We start from the raw sequence: 17,213 nt of genomic DNA, 5'->3' as shown, positions 1-17,213 counted from the left end.
TGATAGACAAATGCATCAACAACTCAAAGCTGATTTGGTTGAACATTTATGGAGTAAATTTGGACATGACGAAGACAACAACTGAGTTCGGAATGTTTCTTTCAAATTATTCTCGTTTATTTTAGTAATCCTGTTTTTTTTAAAAAAAATTAAAATGTATGTTTAAAATGTTCTATTTTATTAAGTTTTATTTAATAAAAAAATTTATCTTTCAAAAAAAAAATTAAGAACCCCTAACTAAGAAATTACCATTGGAGCACACATTTCTAATAGTTTCTTAGTTAAAGTTTTTAAGTTAAAAAAGTACAATCAATTAATTAAAAAAGCATTAAGAAACTCTCTTAGGTTGTAGGGTTAAAGTTGCTCTAAGCTTATTACTTATTATCGAAATTCTTATATGATTGTATAGTACGAATGGACATCCAAGAGTTAATGTCTAACTTGATACGAGTGTCTACATAATTGAGCCAAGTGGACAGTGGGTGAAGTGTGAATTCCCAGGTCTCGAACCTCTTTAAATACGAGCAATATTGTATCGCCATTTTTCTCTCCTCGGCTATATCTATGTGTATCCAAAAATACTCCAATGAACGGAAAAAAATAAGGTAGATTAGAAGCTTAGAACATTATAGTATGGTCCATTTTATTTACAACACCCATGAGATACCCATACCTTCATTAAGAAAATATGACATACACATCTTCGTAGTATGAACATCGGAGCAACAGCCGAATTCATATCTATCCATCTAAATAAAATACTATATACCCAAAAAAACAAGATAACGGATAATATCAAGAGTTCTTTGTATTTCTGCATTATATATATCACATCAGGATGTATAAAAATTTGAAGTAATCTGCACCCAATATTTTTTATAGAAAATAACTGGTTGGTCCATGGAAACGTTTATACATAGAATGTGGACTGTGGACACCATCCACTCTATTGATTCTGAAAGAAATATCTTCGTGATACCCATCCATACGATATCAACGTAATTTCAATCAACATCTTTACAGCGAAAACATTAAATATCATCGGGCAAAAAATAGATGAGTTAAATGCGAAATTTATGTACAAAAATATCCACACAAACAAAGCAAGCACCGTCAATCTCACCATTTGATTTCAATAACTACTATTAGAATATTTATGTAATGCCAAGTTTTTATAACATTTGGTATTTGGACGATTCCATGAAACGTAAAAATTAATTTTCAAATATATCAATATATCTTCGAAATCAGGTCCCATTTTATATATAAACACTACTACTAATCAAATTAGCTATTCATGTTTGTATTCAGTTATAGTTTGCATATGCATTATGATATTTAGTTTTAGACAAATCTTTTGGTTTCATTTTTAAAGATTATAAATGGAATAAATCTTGAATTCACTAATTTAGATATTAATAAAAGAACTAAAAACGAGAGTTAAAGATACATTAAAACCACAACTGCACATAGAATTTATAAACTGTTGGCAATACAGCATAACTATTGTAGCATATGTTCAAAGAGTAACCACAAATCACAATGCCATAGATTCAGCATCATAACTTCAAACGACATTAATTATATTTGGGGCCAAAAAGTCAATGATGCAACTGCAACACCAAGGGGGCAGACCCACTGTTTTCAACTACAGTAAACTAGGCCTGGAACTTTTATCCAAGATCCGGATCCGATCCGAGATTCGATCCGGATCTGATCCGAAAATCCGGATATCCGAAGGGGTCGAATCCGGATCCGGATAGTAAAATGTTGGATCCGTCAAATCCGGATCCGAATATCTTAATTTTTAAGTCCGGATATCCGGATCCATAAGTTTTATTAATAAATATTTCAAAAACAGTAATATATATATATAAATTAATTTTATTTAATATATTTTCATTTTTATAATAGTATATATAAATTTTATGTAAATTTTGTAATATTATACATAGAAATAATTAAAGACATTATATATATTTTTATTTTTAAATTATTGTTAATATTTTATATATATTAATATTATTTTTTATTTATATAAGGATCCAAATCCGGATCCGGATATCCGCCGGATATTACAATTTTTTAAGGATATCCGACATCCGGATATCCGAGAACCCCAGATCCGGATAAAGATAGTAAAATTATGGATCCGCCAGATAAGAATCCGAATTCGGATACTTTAAAATTGCTCGGATATCCGATCAGTCCCTGGCCTACCGTTCACCATGGTTAAAGTAACACAATTTTATTTCCTTTTAACCTATAGGTCTCATCATAGGTTATTGTTACATAAAACAGTAAATAAATAATCACAGATCTCAATGAAGAAAAAAACTGTGAGCTTCCTCTGTTTCTGGGATTCTAATGACAATCTGATTAGGTCGGTGTCCAATCCAGTTCCATCTGTTTTTCACCATTCAAGGCCATGCCTCGCTGTTGATTCGAGCCTGCTTTGATAATGTTTTACTGGACTACAAACATAAAATAAAACATGCAAACATATACTTGTTATGTTATCAACTTTCCATAAATTTAATATGAAGAATTCAAATATATACTATATTTAATAATAACAAAATAGCTGATTTATTTTTATCAACGAATTTATCAAATGTATGTATATAATCATGATCACCTAAGTTTCGTTTCAAAGAGCATCAACCAAAGATGTAATAACAATATAACATTATGTGGAAATATGAAACATATAGTTTCAAACAAAAAATATGTTATAATATTTATGTTTTATAAAAATAAATTATTATTAATTATATTTAAGAAAAATATCTTTTTACTACAATTAAAAATAAAAAAACGTTATGTTAAATGCGTATATTATAATAAAATTTATATTTATTTTTAAATTTATCTATTTTTTTTAAAATATTAAAATAATTTTAGTTTATATGTATCTGGATTTAAGGCATGATCTTGAGTATGAATTATTTATTTTAAATATATTCTCAATTTTATATGAGACAAATAAGATAAAATGTTAAAAAGAAGAATGAAGTTTATAAAAAAAACTACAATGAAAAGAATCTAACCATTTAACTGCTCTCAAAAATCGTAGACAAAAGGTGTCCTAAAAATGTCTCACTATGAGACCCATATTTGTATAAACCTATACCACTCTATTCTCCTATATAGGAAAGTATGACAAGAGTAAATGTCCCCCCATCTATATCAGTGGGTAATTGTGTATGTCTCTATTCTCTCTATGGGCCTTATCCTTTTACCAGACGGCCCTTTTATATTTCTTAGTTAACATGAAAACGCGTGGTTCGTTGCCCTTTTCTATTTTCTGACCTCGACCTCATCCTTCTTCAAACTCGTTCACATATTCTGACTAATCCTTTTTAGCTGAAATTTTGGTATATTATTTCGTCAGCACCTTTAATATTTTTGAAAGCAGATCACATGGTTTCAACTTATTTGGTTGGTATTTTCTTATTAAAAATACTTATTATAAAAGTCATCAAGATTAATTAATATGTATATATATTCGCAGCACTCGACTGATTAAAAATAAAAAATAAAAAAAAAATTAATCGTGGACCGTCACGTGTCAGTGGGGTCCGCGAACAGTTGAAAAAACTCACCGAAAATGTTTCTTATTTGGCGATTTGGGCATACGGTATTTGGCGACTTGGGCAAACAATAGTGCCCCCTCCACGTAAGAAATGCGCGATGCAGATGCTCTTATACATACGATCATCTTAGCTGATCTAACGGCTAGAAAACATCGTTCATATCGACACGCTAAAGCACCTGATTATCCCCCAACTTCCGACCAAGACGGTACACACGGTTCTACCACTTCGTACTTGTGCAATAATAATCCATCAAACCGAACACAATCAAAACGACATCGTTTTAGAGAGAATGTTCGTCTTCTTCCTCCTCCTCCTCCTCCTCCTCGGATCTCTCTGATAATTTTTTTTTCTTCTTCTGGGAAAAAACCTCAACTTTCTCAGATAATTACTCAATTCAAACTATTCTTTCGTCTCTCGCCGATCTCTCTGTGGATCATTCTGCTGTTTAGATCTCTGTAAGTGTGTAAAAATCCAATCTTTATTTTTTCTAGGGTTTTCGTTTTTGATTTAGGGATTGAGATAAAGCATTCGACTTTCGTAGTTTCCCTAATCTAGTCTACTCCGGAAATGGATAAGGAGAAATCTCCTGCACCTCCTCCTAGTGGAGGCCTTCCTCCACCATCAGGTCGTTACTCTGCGTTTCCTCCTCTGACTCCTCCTCCAAGCGGGAGCTCAGATGCTAACCGGTTCAGTCACGATATAAGCCGAATGCCCGATAACCCGCCTAAGAACCTAGGCCATCGCCGAGCTCACTCAGAGATCCTAACTCTCCCTGATGACTTGAGCTTCGACAGCGATCTTGGCGTCGTTGGTGGTGCCCCTGATGGACCTTCTTTCTCTGATGACGCGGATGAGGACTTGATGTCAATGTATCTCGACATGGATAAGTTCAATTCCTCCGCGAGTTCCTCCTGTGAGCCAGCGGAGCGGGTTTGGAGGAATGAGTTAGCCTCGACTACTACGCCTGGTGGTGTTGGGTCTAGTGAAAGGCCGAGGATAAGGCACCAGCACAGCCAATCGATGGATGGTTCAACGAGTCTTATGTCTGGGAGTGAGGATGTGTCTGGAGGAGTTGACTCTAAGAAAGCTATCTCTGCTGCTAAGCTCTCCGAGCTTGCTCTCATCGATCCTAAACGTGCTAAGAGGTTGAAATGCTTATAGTTTGTGTATGTTTTTGCTTCTTTTTGGTGTGTGACGTGTTGTGTGTGTTTTGTTATAGGATATGGGCGAATAGGCAGTCTGCTGCGAGGTCGAAAGAGAGGAAGATGAGATACATAGCGGAGCTAGAGAGGAAAGTACAGACTTTACAAACGGAAGCTACTACTCTATCTGCGCAGTTGACTCTCTTACAGGTTTGTTGAATGGATTCAGTTTTAGATGTGTGGTGAATTTAATTGCAAGTTTATGGTTTTAGTTATTTTAGCTTTTTTTTGTTTCTGATGACCAGAGAGATACAAATGGTCTGAGTGTTGAAAACCATGAGCTGAAACTTAGAGTACAAACTGTGGAGCAACAAGTTCACCTGCAGGATGGTAATGATCTTTTCTCAAAAACACTCTCCTATCATTTTTTCTTCTTATATTTACTATCAGACGCAAATAGATTATGTCAACAAGTCTCAAAGTTTTATGTATATGCCATGCCTCATTCTGGATCTGTGAATGTAGAATTTATGCCATGTTAAGCTTAAATTTCATAGCACATGTTATGCTCCATTTCATCAAAGAGTATGTTATAGATGTGTTGTGAGTTTTCAAGGTGAGCACTGAGCATACATGTCTCTGGCTAAGAAAATATTGATTTAACTGTATATTTCTTATTTGGCAGCATTAAATGACGCACTGAAGGAGGAAGTTCAGCATCTTAAGGTCCTAACGGGGCAAGGTGTTTCGAATGGTGGTGCATCATCAGTAATGAACTATGGTTCTTTTGGGTCATCAAACCAGCAATTCTATACCAATAATCAGTCGATGCACACTATGCAAGCCGCACAACAGTTCCAGCAGCTCCAAATCCATTCGCAGAAACAACAACAGCAATTTCAGTTTCAGCAGCAGCAGCAACTGTATCAGCTTCAGCTTCAGCAGCAACGGATTCAACAGCAGGAACAACAAAGCGGTGTGGCGGAGCCGAGAAGGCCTATGTCTTCTTCGGGCCAGAAAGAGAGTGTGACATCGCCTGATCTTGATTCTTCCTCAACAAAAGATTGAAGACTGAGGAGTGTTGACTGTGTTAGTGTCCAGTTTGGTGAATCTCCTTTCTCTTTCCAGTTACAAAGCTGTGGCGTTTCCTCCCTAATCAGAGGCTCATGGGGTTTGGGATATATTTCATTTTATTTAGTTAAAAGAAACAAGACACCTTAGAAGCTGTTAGTGAAGCCTTTGCCTGTTGTAGTCTCTGTTAACCGTATTCAAATTCTTTCGACTTTTGTTATATTTGAAACGTCTCTTGTTTGGTTTTGGATTTGAAGCTTGTTAAGTCTGCAAAGTATGTTCTCCAAGAACATGGATTACAACCTTCCGCTACATAACAGAAATGAACTAAACCAAACAGAACTGGTCTTTAACAATATTCATATCATGCCACAGCAAAACCGAAACCATCTCTAGCCATATATGAAACAAAGAGGTTTCAGCTTAACAGCTTCCATCATTTCGAGAAGAGAAACAAAGATTCAGACTTTACTTGAATCTTTTCTACATATTTTGGGACATTCCCAAAAGGAGCCAACGTTGTCCGAGCAAATTCAAGAGCTTCTGGGCTGCTGCACACATGCAGAAAGAAACCAGTTTATAAAGTGACTCAATGCAGTGAGAAACACTGAGATCATAACCAAAAATTTCTCACCACTTGGGAGCACAGACAAGCTCAAGAAAACGAAGGCAAAGAAGATGGAAGTGTTCTTCACCAAGCAAGCCTAGAGAAAGTTGTTCGGTTAGTTCAATTGCCTCCAACGAGTTCTTCTCCAGTAGCAAATCCATTATTTCTGAAACGTGTTTTCATAATTAATAATCAAATCAAAAACATTTATTTATTTCAATAAGAGGAGTTGTTGTATGGTATGTAAGTCACGTTTTCTCATGTCCATGTTATCACAAAGATCGATTGGAGGTTGGAGGTTGCTTGATACAGTCTCAGCGGTTTCGTTGAAGCAGTTGTGGAGAAGACAAGACATTACAACGCTGTGAATATCATTATCATTAACAACCTGTGTTCAGAGAGTAAACGAACAATTCATTCATACACAAGAGAGACCTAACACATCCATAACTCAATCGATTGATCACTGTGGAGCAGGATCGCCATTTCCAATTCTAAATCCCTAGAGAACAAAGTGTAGAATACCTTACGATGTGCTGGAACTGATGAGGTGTTGTGAGACTGCCTAGTACAGTTAGTCAGTTACAATTGGGAAAGATAAGAGAATAAAAAAAAGAAGTTAATAATATGGAATGGTTATTTTTTTTCTCTTTTTCTTTATTGATTTTAGTATAAAGTAAAAAAAAAACGACATTGTTTTGTAATTAAAATGGTAGTATTACTAATTTAATTGGGTTAAGTAGGTGAATATACAAAATCTGATCGGAATTTAATTTTAGGAGCCAAATCCTTTGCTGAAGGAGGTTCGTCAACTTGATGAGGTGTTGTGAGACTGCCGAGTACAGTTAGTCAGTTACGATTGGAAAAGATAAGAGAATAAAAAAAAAGAAGTTAATAATCTGGAATGGTTATTTTTTTCTCCTTTTCTTTATTGATTTTAGTATAAAGTAAAAAAAAACGACATTATTTTGTAATTAAAATGGTAGTATTACTAATTTAATTGGGTTAAGTAGGTGAATATACAAAATTTAATCCGAATTTAATTTTAAGAGCCAAATCTTTTGCTGGAGGAGGTTCGCCAACTCGACGAGGTGTTGTGAGACCGCCGAGTACAATTAGTCAGTTACGATTGGAAAAGATAAGAGAATAAGAAACGAAGTTAAAAATCTGGAATGGTTATTTTTTTTCTCCTTTTCTTTATTGATTTTAGTATAAAGTAAAAAAAACGACATTATTTTGTAATTAAAATGGTAGTATTACTAATTTAATTGGGTTACGCAGGTGAATATACAAAATCTGATAGGAATTTAATTTTAGGAGCCAAATCCTTTAATTAGTACTAGATCTCGACCCGCGCAACCGCACAGATTTTTGTTTTCATTTATTTTTATATAAATATTTTGTTTTCAATTCTAAATTGGTATATATTATAATATATGTGTCTATCAATTTTTAAAACATAATAAGTTTACGGTATATTTTTTTTTATTGAATAAATTGTTTTAAACTTTCACATGTATTTGTATCTTCTTCTATATATATTTTCGGATTATTATTTCATTATTAAAATCGTATTTATATATATAAAGATTAGTAAAATATTGTTCTATTGTCATATTCAAAGATATTGTAACATTTCACAAATTTAGAAAGTTTTTAAAAAATTAAACTTTTCGCTTCGTAGATTTATATTATCGAGTAAATAATTAAACATTTTAATGATAGCCCAATAAATTCAATGTATCATCTATTGTTTAAATGCAGTTATTGATAGTTCAATAATATTTTTTGGTAGGCTCAAAATTTAAATGATGAGATTAGAGATTAAATGTAACATGATTTTTTAGGAATAAGTCCATTAGGTCTATTTTTTTAAAAATCAAACATGAATCAAGATTGTGACTTCTGTTTTAATATATAAGATTTGGGGTTTTCCATTTTTCTGTGATAGCAATCAATATAAAAAAACTTTGCTGTATATGCTTTTATTTTCTTAGTAGTATTCAATTCAATTGTTTTTTTTTTCTCGAAGAATCTGCTCGCAGCTTCCGTTTCATAACCAAAAAAGATCTTTGAAATTGTGAATTAGGGTTTTTGGGAGAATCTGTCTCTTCGTCAGCTGAAAAGGTATATACTCTCCCTATGATTAGTTTAATTAATTGTTGGAATTATTCTCCTTTTTTTTTTTTTTTAAATTTTCGTCTGATCATTATCGCTGAATCTTCGTGAACCTCTCAAAAAGGTTTTCTCTTTTTTCGTTTCCTGGGTTTCGATTGTTCTGTTTCTTTTACAAAGGTTGTGTGAACTTTTTCTCCCTTTTTGTGATAACTTTGTGTGTTGTAGATTATTGCATCTTTGATTCTAGAGCTTCTGTGTTCTCTTGCATGTTTTTTAAAGATCATCAAGGGTTAGAGTTTCTTGTAACTCACATAATCATGTGTGATCGTGCTTAATTTGATGTAATCACTCAAAAAGTTTTAATCTTTAACGCTGTTTGTTGCTTGTGTTGCAGGTTTCCAACAAGATATGGCTTCCTCGGGTGAAGTAACTGAGCCGGAATGGATCAAAAGAGTTAAATCAGAAGGAGCTGTCCCGTGTCTTAAACCAGACAGCAAGGACTCCAAAAACAGTTGGACAACGCCATCTCCCAACACATTCATGGTTAGAGGACCACATTATTTCTCCGACAAGGTCAAAGTACCTGCTGGTGAGTTCCTCCTAAAGCCTCTGGGCTTTGACTGGGTTAAAGGTCCCACGAAGCTCTCTGAGATCCTAAGCTACCCAAGCAGCCGAATCAGGAAAGCTATCGATGAGGAGTTTCAGACGGAGGATGATGCTGCCAAGCCTTTTGTTTGGGCGTTCAATCTCCAGCTTCCTCACAAAGACAACTACAGCGCTGTGGCTTACTTTGTCGCCACTGAGCCTATGCTCCAAGGCTCACTCATGGATCAGTTTTTAAAAGGAGACGACGGGTTTAAGAAATCGAGGCTTAAACTGATTGCAAACATTGTCAAAGGGCCTTGGATCGTTAGAAAAGCTGTTGGAGAGCAAGCTATATGCGTCATTGGACGTGCGCTCTCTTGCAAATACGTTTCGGGAGAGAGTTTCGTGGAGATTGATGTGGATATCGGGTCTTCGATGGTCGCTAGCGCCATTGTTCACCTCGCGTTTGGGTATATTACGACGCTGACTGTTGATCTTGCTTTCCTTATTGAAAGCCAGACGGATGCAGAGCTTCCTGAAAAGCTATTGGGAGCTGTGAGATTCTCCGAGCTACAAACTGACTCAGCCGTGTCTATGGAACTGTCTTCGAGCAATAGTAATCAACGGTCGAGCTGGTGGAAATCGCTTGGGAATGGATTCTCTAATCTGCTTAATCAAGATACACCGAACATGAACAATACAACATCTCCTGGGAATAACTAGAAGGATGAAGATGTAAATAGGCAGTAATTGACTCTATAATTCTTTAAAATTTCTTTGATTTCATTATAAAACCTTAATCATTTCTTATAACATTGCAAATGTATAGATTGTTTTTTTTACTAATGTATGGATCGATATCCAACAACAATAACTTAACTCATGTGACCAAGCATGTGAGAAGAACATATCAAGAAGAATGTCATATACCACCCTCTTAATCTTAGAATCTCATATTTTAGATTTTAGATTTTAGATAAAGCTTAAAATACCTCATAGACTGGTGCATTGCATAGTACACAATAATGTCGTCATTCTAGTACATTCAGAAAGTCATTTTCATGATTACGTGCAGTCGTGTAACATTCCACTCCTGGAAGAGAGTCTTGCTTTTCGTCTGCTCTCTGATTTGATTGAAACCAAACCTCTTTCTTGATGAAAGTCATACAAAATCTTTCTTGCTGTAATATTCGCTCCTCAAAATCTCTGCTGAGAAAATAAAAATACTGAAACAAAAAAGAAGTGTGGAATAAAATAATAATATCTAAAGTGGAAAGATACCGAAAGGAGAAAGGAGAACCACAGAAGAAGAGTGGGGCCCAAGTGACCTTGCTGTAAAAAAGCATAGTGTTTCCTTTTGATACGCAGTTTCATTAAAAAATCTCTTATCTTCTTCTCTCCTCTCTTCCCCTCCACACCACACAGTTGTTACTTGTCCTCTTTTGTTGTTTACATCTCTCGATTTCTGTCTCAAAATACTTTCTCTTCATCTATATTTTTGCTAGGCTACTCTCAGAAGGTAGATTCAAGTGTTCTTGATCTATTAAACCAAGAATCAAGAACTGTGATGAAGATACAGTGTGATGTGTGTGAGAATGCTCCTGCGACGGTGATATGTTGCGCCGACGAAGCAGCTCTGTGTCCTAAATGCGACGTGGAGATTCACGCAGCTAACAAACTCGCCAGCAAGCACCAACGCCTCCATCTCAACTCTCTCTCCACCAAGTTCCCTCGTTGCGACATCTGTCAAGTAAGTCTATAGATAGATAGATCTCTCTTTCTCTTTTCTCTATGTGATTGATTAGTCTAGATCTATAGTCTATTCTTCTTTTAGATGCTGTGTGCTCATTGTGTTTGTGACTTGTAGGAGAAGGCAGCTTTCATTTTCTGTGTGGAGGATAGAGCTCTGCTTTGCAGGGACTGTGATGAATCTATCCACGTGGCTAACTCTAGATCTGCAAATCACCAGAGGTTCTTAGCCACTGGGATCAAAGTGGCTCTGAGCTCAAGTAGTTGCAGTAAAGAAACAGACAAGAATCATCAGTCCGAGCCTTCCAACAACCAACAGAAAGCTAAGGAGATCCCAAGCCAGCAACAGCCTTCTTCTGCTTCTCCTCTTCCTTGGGCTGTTGATGATTTCTTCCACTTCTCTGATCCTGAGTTCACCGATAAGGTAGAGATTGAAGTGTTGGTTTGATCCTTAATGCTTTGTTTTTTTTTTGTATTGACTTGTTTTTTTTTGTTTGAATGTATAGCAGAAAGGCCAGCTTGATCTTGGGGAGTTAGAGTGGTTTTCAGACATGGGTTTCTTCAGTGATCAGATTAATCAGGAGACTCTTCCTGCAGCTCAAGTTCCGGAGCTTTCTGTTGCGCATTTAGGTCATGTTCATTCATACAGACCAATGAAGTCCAGCGTGTCATACAAGAAGCCGAGGTTAGAGATCAGAGTTGATGATGAGGATGATGATGAAGAGCACTTTATTGTCCCTGATCTAGGCTAAAAGATATTATATGTAAGCTATGTGTAGTAGACATTCCTAGAAACCTATCTGCATTAAGGAGAATGATGCGTGGAGTCAAATGTCATATCTTTTAGTTTCGTCTATAAGTTGAGTAAGCTATGTCTGAGAGATATTATATGTAAGCTATGTGTAGTAGACATTCCTAGAAACCTATCTGCATTAAGGAGAATGATGCGTGGAGTCAAATGTCATATCTTTTCGTTTTTGTTTGTTTGTCCGAATCTATGTTAGATGTTTGTGTTTGAGTTTGTTCATATACCTCTTGAACATGGTATTTGCTTTATCTTTGGTATTACAAACTCGAATAAACTTAAATAAAAGGAATATCCTTAATTTCTCTGCCTCTCTTTGTATACTACTACTGCATCTTACTCTAAATCATCTCTGAGATTGTGACCAACAGAGAAAGATATGAAGGTAATCATCACTTAAGCGGATTGTCTCTTTCTTTCAAGGATCTTCGTTTATATGATATCATTAGCAAGCTTCTTTTTTTGGAGATCACAGTCAGAGAGAGAGAGAGAGAGAGATAGAAGCAAGAAACAGAGTTCTTAAACAGAGTGACGTCTCCAACACGGAAGGTGTCCTTTTAGGTCAATTTTACTATTGTAGGTGTCTTTTTGTATCAAAGATTTCCACTCAAAAATATAAAAAAAAAACTCTGATTTTTTTTATTACTAGCAAGAGATGCTCAGAAAGATATAAATAGAAAAGATAACAACATTAGGATCCTTATTATTTCAAACAAAAATCATCAGCAAGACAAAGCGCACATTTGTAAATTTAAAAGGTTGTTGTTACTAGGTCTCTCTATTTGTCTTTAAGAAGAGAGAGAGCATCACACTCTGAAGGAAGAGCTGGAATGGCTCCCTTCTTGGTCGTCGTGATGGCTCCACAAGCGTTTGCGAACCTCAGCACTTTTCTCAACCTCTCTTCCTCCTAATAAGAAAAAAAAAGAAAGACATCAGTAAATCACACTTGTTACACAACATGATCATTGAGAGGTTTAGGGTTATGTTCAACCTCGAGTACAGTCTGATCATCAACAATCTGGCTTAGAAACGCGCCGATGAATGAATCTCCAGCTCCGGTAGTATCCACCGCGTTCACATCAAAAGCCTCAACGGATCCATGGAAACCCTAAACATGTGTCTTCATTAGCAAGCAATCAGGTAAAAAGTAAGACATTTTCATGATGATGCTTAGGGCACAAGTTACCTTAGTGTAGTAACGACACCCCTTTTCACCGAGGGTAACAAGCAAGAGCTTCAGATTCGGATGCCACAGAGACATCGCTGACTCATCATCGATCGTTTTGTTTTGGGTAAGGAACTCTAGCTCGACGTCGCTGACCTTGATGATCTCAGCCTTGTCCCAGATGCTCATGATCTGTGTCCTAGCTTCTTCAGGGGATGACCAAAGAGGTTCCCTTAGGTTAGGGTCGTAGGAAAGAAGAGCTCCAGCTTCTTTCGCCACTTCCATTGCTTTCAAGTGAGCCGACCTGCATGGCTCCGTTATCAAACTTATTGATCCATAGTGAAACACTTTGGCCTGCCATAACAAAAAAATAATCAAATCTCCAACCACATATAATAGTAAAGAAAACAAACTTCATCTGTTTCAGAAAAAAATGTACCCTTTAAAATTTTAATTACCAATATATTATTTTCGTAATTAACCATTGTCCACAACTTTTAACCGACAGAATTTTAATTAAATTTAAAATTTATCATTATTTAATGTATTGAAAATGTCTCTTTTTGAAATAATTTTTTTTCTGAAACATAAATATCAATCGTGCGTCGAACCGGATGAAACATTCAACTTGGTCTCTAGATTATCGATTTTATTTATTTATTTATTAAAACTAACTTTAAATGTTTTTGACTCCGTAAAATGTTTACGTACCGATCTGATTAGTTCGAGGTTGAGTTCATCTGGTCGGAGAAGCATGTCGGCGCTCGGGTTACGGTAAAACATAAACTCTCTGTCCCCGTCTGAACGCAACGTGACGAAAGCGAGTGCGGTTCTAGCTCCCTTGTCGAAGTTGATCCCCTTGTCTTCAACACCGTTCTCCCTCAAGATTCCGGCAAGCATATGTCCGAACTCATCATCACCGAGCTTTCCAACGAAAGCTGCTCGACCACCGAGACGCGTGACTGCAATGGCGACGTTGGCGGGAGCACCGCCTGGAGCTTTGAGGAATCCGGTGGACTCAGCGAGGGAAACGCCGGATTGCGTGGGGACGAAGTCAATGAGCATCTCGCCGAAGCTCACGATGAGGCCTTTGTCTAGGTTTGACGCCATTGGAACGAGTTCTAGTTTGTGTTCGAGAGATCTGAGAAGGAAGACAATAGAGATGAGGATAAGTGAACGAAGGTTAGTGTAGTTTATATAAGGGTGTAAGACATGGTTTAAAGGTTTTGAAGTCATGGTTTCACTCTGGTAAAGAATATGTTCAAAAAAAGAAATGAATAAAATGATAATCGTAAACAGTCAGATTCTTGTAGACATATCTTTGAAACGTTGAATATATATAAGTTTATAGATATGACGGATATACTATATCATGAATTTAAAATTTCTTAGCAATTATGCAATGAATTATTTTAATTTTCTTTTCATTGTTTTCTATAATTGCTTTCATGGTTCAGTGGATTCAACGTTTCTATATGGTTATAAATCTGGATAGCGGATAAGAACAAAATACTCTTTAAATTTACACAACGTATGTATGGATATGTATCACAGTATTCTATATTCTAAATCTTTTCTTCACGCACAAGAATATGATTTTAGTAACTCAATTAATACATTAGAAGAAACAGAGCTCAGAGAACACAATGTTTCTTCTTCTTGCGCTCTGTTATCGGCAGCTCTACACACCAACAACAGAGAAAGGATATAACTCAATAAACCAACTCCTTTTATCTAACACTTGATTCAACGTTGATTATATCATAGGGAAATGTTAAGTACCTCCTTCAGGATAGATTGAATTGTAGTGAACCTCAGACAATAAGCTTAAACATATACCCGATGTTTAAAAAATCGCTAGGCGGTAACTAGACGCTCTACATAGAACTAGCGCCTAGGCGGAGACAAGACTAGGTGTTTACGAATTATTGATTAATTTTATATACATTTTACATTTATATAAGAAAATTTAGTTTTGGGTTTACTTATAAAATTATTTTGATGAATTATCAAAATTAGATATACAAAATAAAAGAAGTTAGACCAATTAGTGAATTTTACTAACATTATTATTTAATTTTATAGATTTATTTAATTTAAACTGATTTAGAATGGTTTAAACCGATTTGAAATGGTTTAAACCGATTTGAGTATTATAAATCGAATGTTAAGAAAATCATTTCTATTACAAGTGATTTTCTGCCTAGGCGGACGCCGAGCCTCTGCCTAAACCGATTTTTAGAACTTTGCATATAACTCACTCAAAAGCCAACACATGAATTATTATGAAGAAAAACTGACTTTTACTGAACAGAAAACTTTGAGATATTGAGTTTTTTAAAAAGAGGCAGGATCTCAATGTAACATTAATACTTGAATGAAGTTACCACAAGAACACCAAACTACAATAACAGCAAAACAAAACGTGAAATCTCATTTCAACCAGGACTTGTGGTATGGTGGTGATTAATTTGAAGGAAAAGTCCAATACGGTGAATCCACCAGGATTCGAGTCCCGGCCACTGGAGAATTAACATTTTGGCATCGCCAGGAACATGAGACCGACACGCGACAACACGTAACTAGTCTTAGTCACTGGACCACTTCTATGGAGGCCATTTCATTCTTTCTTCTTACACGCAAACATTGAACAACTAGGAAGAGTTAGGTTGTGTAGGTACTCCACTCGCAGAAGAGTAACTTCAGTCTGTAACTTGATCACCCCATTCTCCCTTCCTACGTTCTCAGTATTCACGATTAATAATGAGATAGCCGGTGTACACCATTGGAACATAACCTTCCTACATCTATCGATTCGATTATACACAAGCTGAAACAGTATATGAGAATGTCACTGTTATGTTTGTAAAGATTATCAATTTCAAAACAAACATCAATAGATTCCCTTGATTTTCCTGCCCTGGAGAGACAATTCATCTTGGTAAAAACTGAGACATTGTCTACGCAACCATTATCTAACATAGCCTTGAGTACGCATCTCAAAAGGCGTCACACTGCAGCATTAAACCTTTAACTAAAACGGGAACTTGCCAAACTTTATATACACAAACAACCAAATCTGAGTTTTTTGGACTCGTCCTGGTGTGTAAGCCTGAAAGGACATTGCGTTTTATTTGTGGAACATAGCATCCGTTGAGAAAGTGTACAAGTAAGTCTACGAACTAATGTCTATCATATATAAAAGTCTCCAAATTATACAAAATTCATACATTTACTCTCTTTTTCTAACATCAACTATACTATGTGTGCATTTTTCTGCAAACAATAAATAAACAAATTATGGTCCGGTCCAACCACCGGGACGATCCGATTTTACAAACACTGATTTATAGATAAAAGAAAAAGAGAGGTAACATTTCGTTTTTACCACAACCAAAGAAAGTCTTTTTACTTGAACAAAGAAAAGGAAAAGTTTAACTTGCACGTGAAAGTAGCTCCTAGATATAATTAAAAAAAGTGCCCACACGCAGGATCGAACTACGGACCTTCAGTTTACAAGACTGACGCTCTACCACTGAGCTATACGGGCTTTGCGTACACTGTCACAGTAGTAAGCTTATAACCATATACTATATAACAATCGTCGTTATTTTGTTTCCCGAACAAACAAACCATCAGCTCTCGATCAAACACTCGGTTTCTCCTTCCTCCTCCGAGACGATTCGCGAAGGTAAATAGTTCCTTTGATCTCCATCCTCGAATCGTATTTTTTTGGTTTATTCCATATCTGTTAGAACCGGATCGTAGATTGGGAAAGATACATAAACCCTAGATTCTTCCGTCTCTGATTTTGATTGGTTGTTAGAATGGCGAATCCGGAAGAAGAAGAAGGAGAAGAAGAAAAGTACGAATCCTTTCTCTCTCGAGTCCGTCGCACTGTCTACGTAGACGAGCTCACTCCCCACGCCTCCAAATCCGTCGTGGAATCCGCCTTCAGCCAGTTCGGCACCGTCAAGGAAGTCATCTTCTTGCCTAACTACCTAGGCCCGAAGGAGCTTCCGACGGGTGTCCTCATCGAGATGGAGTCCGAGCAGAAGGCGAAGGCCGTGATCGAAACCGTCTCTCAGTTCCCCTTCATGGTCGCTGGGATGCCGAGACCCGTGAGAGCCTCTGCTGCTAGGCCCGCGATGTTTAGCGATAGGCCCAAGAAGCCCGGGAGGAGGATCCAGTTTCGTTGGGTGGATCCGAGTGATGATGAGTTTGATAAGGCCCAGAGAGTTAAGCGGCTTGTGAGGAAACATACTGCTGAAGCTGCGTTTATGATTAAGGTTTAAAACCTTGTGAATGTGGTTTTGATGTGTTTTTTTTTTTTTTTTTTGTTTGTGGGTGTGTGTTTTGCAGAAGCAGCTGG

The 17,213-nt window shown here is 36.3% G+C and overlaps 6 protein-coding genes and 1 non-coding gene across 10 annotated transcripts in view; 4 read left to right on the top strand and 3 right to left on the bottom strand.

The window, feature by feature from the left end:
- Positions 1–3,850: 3,850 nt before the first annotated feature.
- On the top strand, positions 3,851–6,057 carry LOC106343082 (probable transcription factor PosF21). Of its 2 annotated transcripts, XM_013782211.1 has the most exons (5): positions 3,851–4,054; positions 4,141–4,744; positions 4,819–4,951; positions 5,047–5,131; positions 5,427–6,057. In XM_013782211.1, exons 2-5 carry the CDS (start codon positions 4,167–4,169, stop codon positions 5,807–5,809), a joined length of 1,179 nt encoding a protein of 392 aa, XP_013637665.1. In that variant the 5' UTR covers positions 3,851–4,054; positions 4,141–4,166; the 3' UTR covers positions 5,810–6,057. The 2 variants fall into 2 exon arrangements, with proteins under 2 accessions (XP_013637665.1, XP_013637666.1); XM_013782212.1 differs by lacking the exon at positions 3,851–4,054 and having other exon boundaries at positions 4,061–4,744.
- Positions 6,058–6,073: 16 nt separating this feature from the next.
- LOC106343083 lies at positions 6,074–6,990 on the bottom strand. The gene is made up of 4 exons (XM_013782213.1): positions 6,945–6,990; positions 6,672–6,807; positions 6,447–6,585; positions 6,074–6,363 (listed from the first exon to the last, which is right to left on the bottom strand). The coding sequence occupies exons 2-4, from the start codon at positions 6,772–6,774 to the stop codon at positions 6,249–6,251; spliced, it is 357 nt and encodes a 118-aa protein (XP_013637667.1). The 5' UTR covers positions 6,775–6,807; positions 6,945–6,990; the 3' UTR covers positions 6,074–6,248.
- A 1,398-nt stretch (positions 6,991–8,388) lies between these two features.
- LOC106295601 (protein ENHANCED DISEASE RESISTANCE 2-like) lies at positions 8,389–9,968 on the top strand. The gene is made up of 2 exons (XM_013731541.1): positions 8,389–8,546; positions 8,932–9,968. Exon 2 carries the CDS (start codon positions 8,946–8,948, stop codon positions 9,843–9,845), a length of 900 nt encoding a protein of 299 aa, XP_013586995.1. The 5' UTR covers positions 8,389–8,546; positions 8,932–8,945; the 3' UTR covers positions 9,846–9,968.
- Positions 9,969–10,491: 523 nt separating this feature from the next.
- Positions 10,492–11,927, top strand: LOC106295602 (B-box zinc finger protein 24-like). Of its 2 annotated transcripts, none has more exons than XM_013731543.1 (3): positions 10,492–10,872; positions 10,990–11,295; positions 11,381–11,927. In XM_013731543.1, exons 1-3 carry the CDS (start codon positions 10,690–10,692, stop codon positions 11,621–11,623), a joined length of 732 nt encoding a protein of 243 aa, XP_013586997.1. In that variant the 5' UTR covers positions 10,492–10,689; the 3' UTR covers positions 11,624–11,927. The 2 variants fall into 2 exon arrangements, with proteins under 2 accessions (XP_013586997.1, XP_013586996.1); XM_013731542.1 differs by having other exon boundaries at positions 11,378–11,708.
- Positions 11,928–12,193: 266 nt separating this feature from the next.
- On the bottom strand, positions 12,194–14,092 carry LOC106295600 (probable fructokinase-2). Its single transcript, XM_013731540.1, has 4 exons — positions 13,553–14,092; positions 12,863–13,195; positions 12,668–12,784; positions 12,194–12,583 (listed from the first exon to the last, which is right to left on the bottom strand). Exons 1-4 carry the CDS (start codon positions 14,075–14,077, stop codon positions 12,455–12,457), a joined length of 1,104 nt encoding a protein of 367 aa, XP_013586994.1. The 5' UTR covers positions 14,078–14,092; the 3' UTR covers positions 12,194–12,454.
- A 2,227-nt stretch (positions 14,093–16,319) lies between these two features.
- Positions 16,320–16,391, bottom strand: TRNAT-UGU. Its single transcript has one exon. It is a non-coding gene; the product is annotated as a tRNA-Thr (tRNA).
- A 41-nt stretch (positions 16,392–16,432) lies between these two features.
- Positions 16,433–17,213, top strand: part of LOC106292651 — a 1,164-nt gene continuing 383 nt past the window's right edge. The window contains exons 1-2 of one of the 2 annotated variants that reach the window (XM_013728282.1): positions 16,433–16,532; positions 16,668–17,130. In XM_013728282.1, the coding sequence (XP_013583736.1) occupies positions 16,669–17,130 (462 nt within the window). In that variant the 5' untranslated portion in view covers positions 16,433–16,532; position 16,668. The remainder of the gene's footprint in view (positions 16,533–16,667; positions 17,131–17,213) is intronic. The other variant, XM_013728281.1, reaches the window with a different exon arrangement.

The sequence above is a fragment of the Brassica oleracea genome, chromosome C5 (assembly GCF_000695525.1).
Source record: "Brassica oleracea var. oleracea cultivar TO1000 chromosome C5, BOL, whole genome shotgun sequence".
Classification (NCBI taxonomy): Eukaryota; Viridiplantae; Streptophyta; class Magnoliopsida; order Brassicales; family Brassicaceae; genus Brassica; species Brassica oleracea.
Note: the sequence above shows the minus strand (reverse complement) of the source record. Positions and strands in the feature narration are given on the sequence as shown.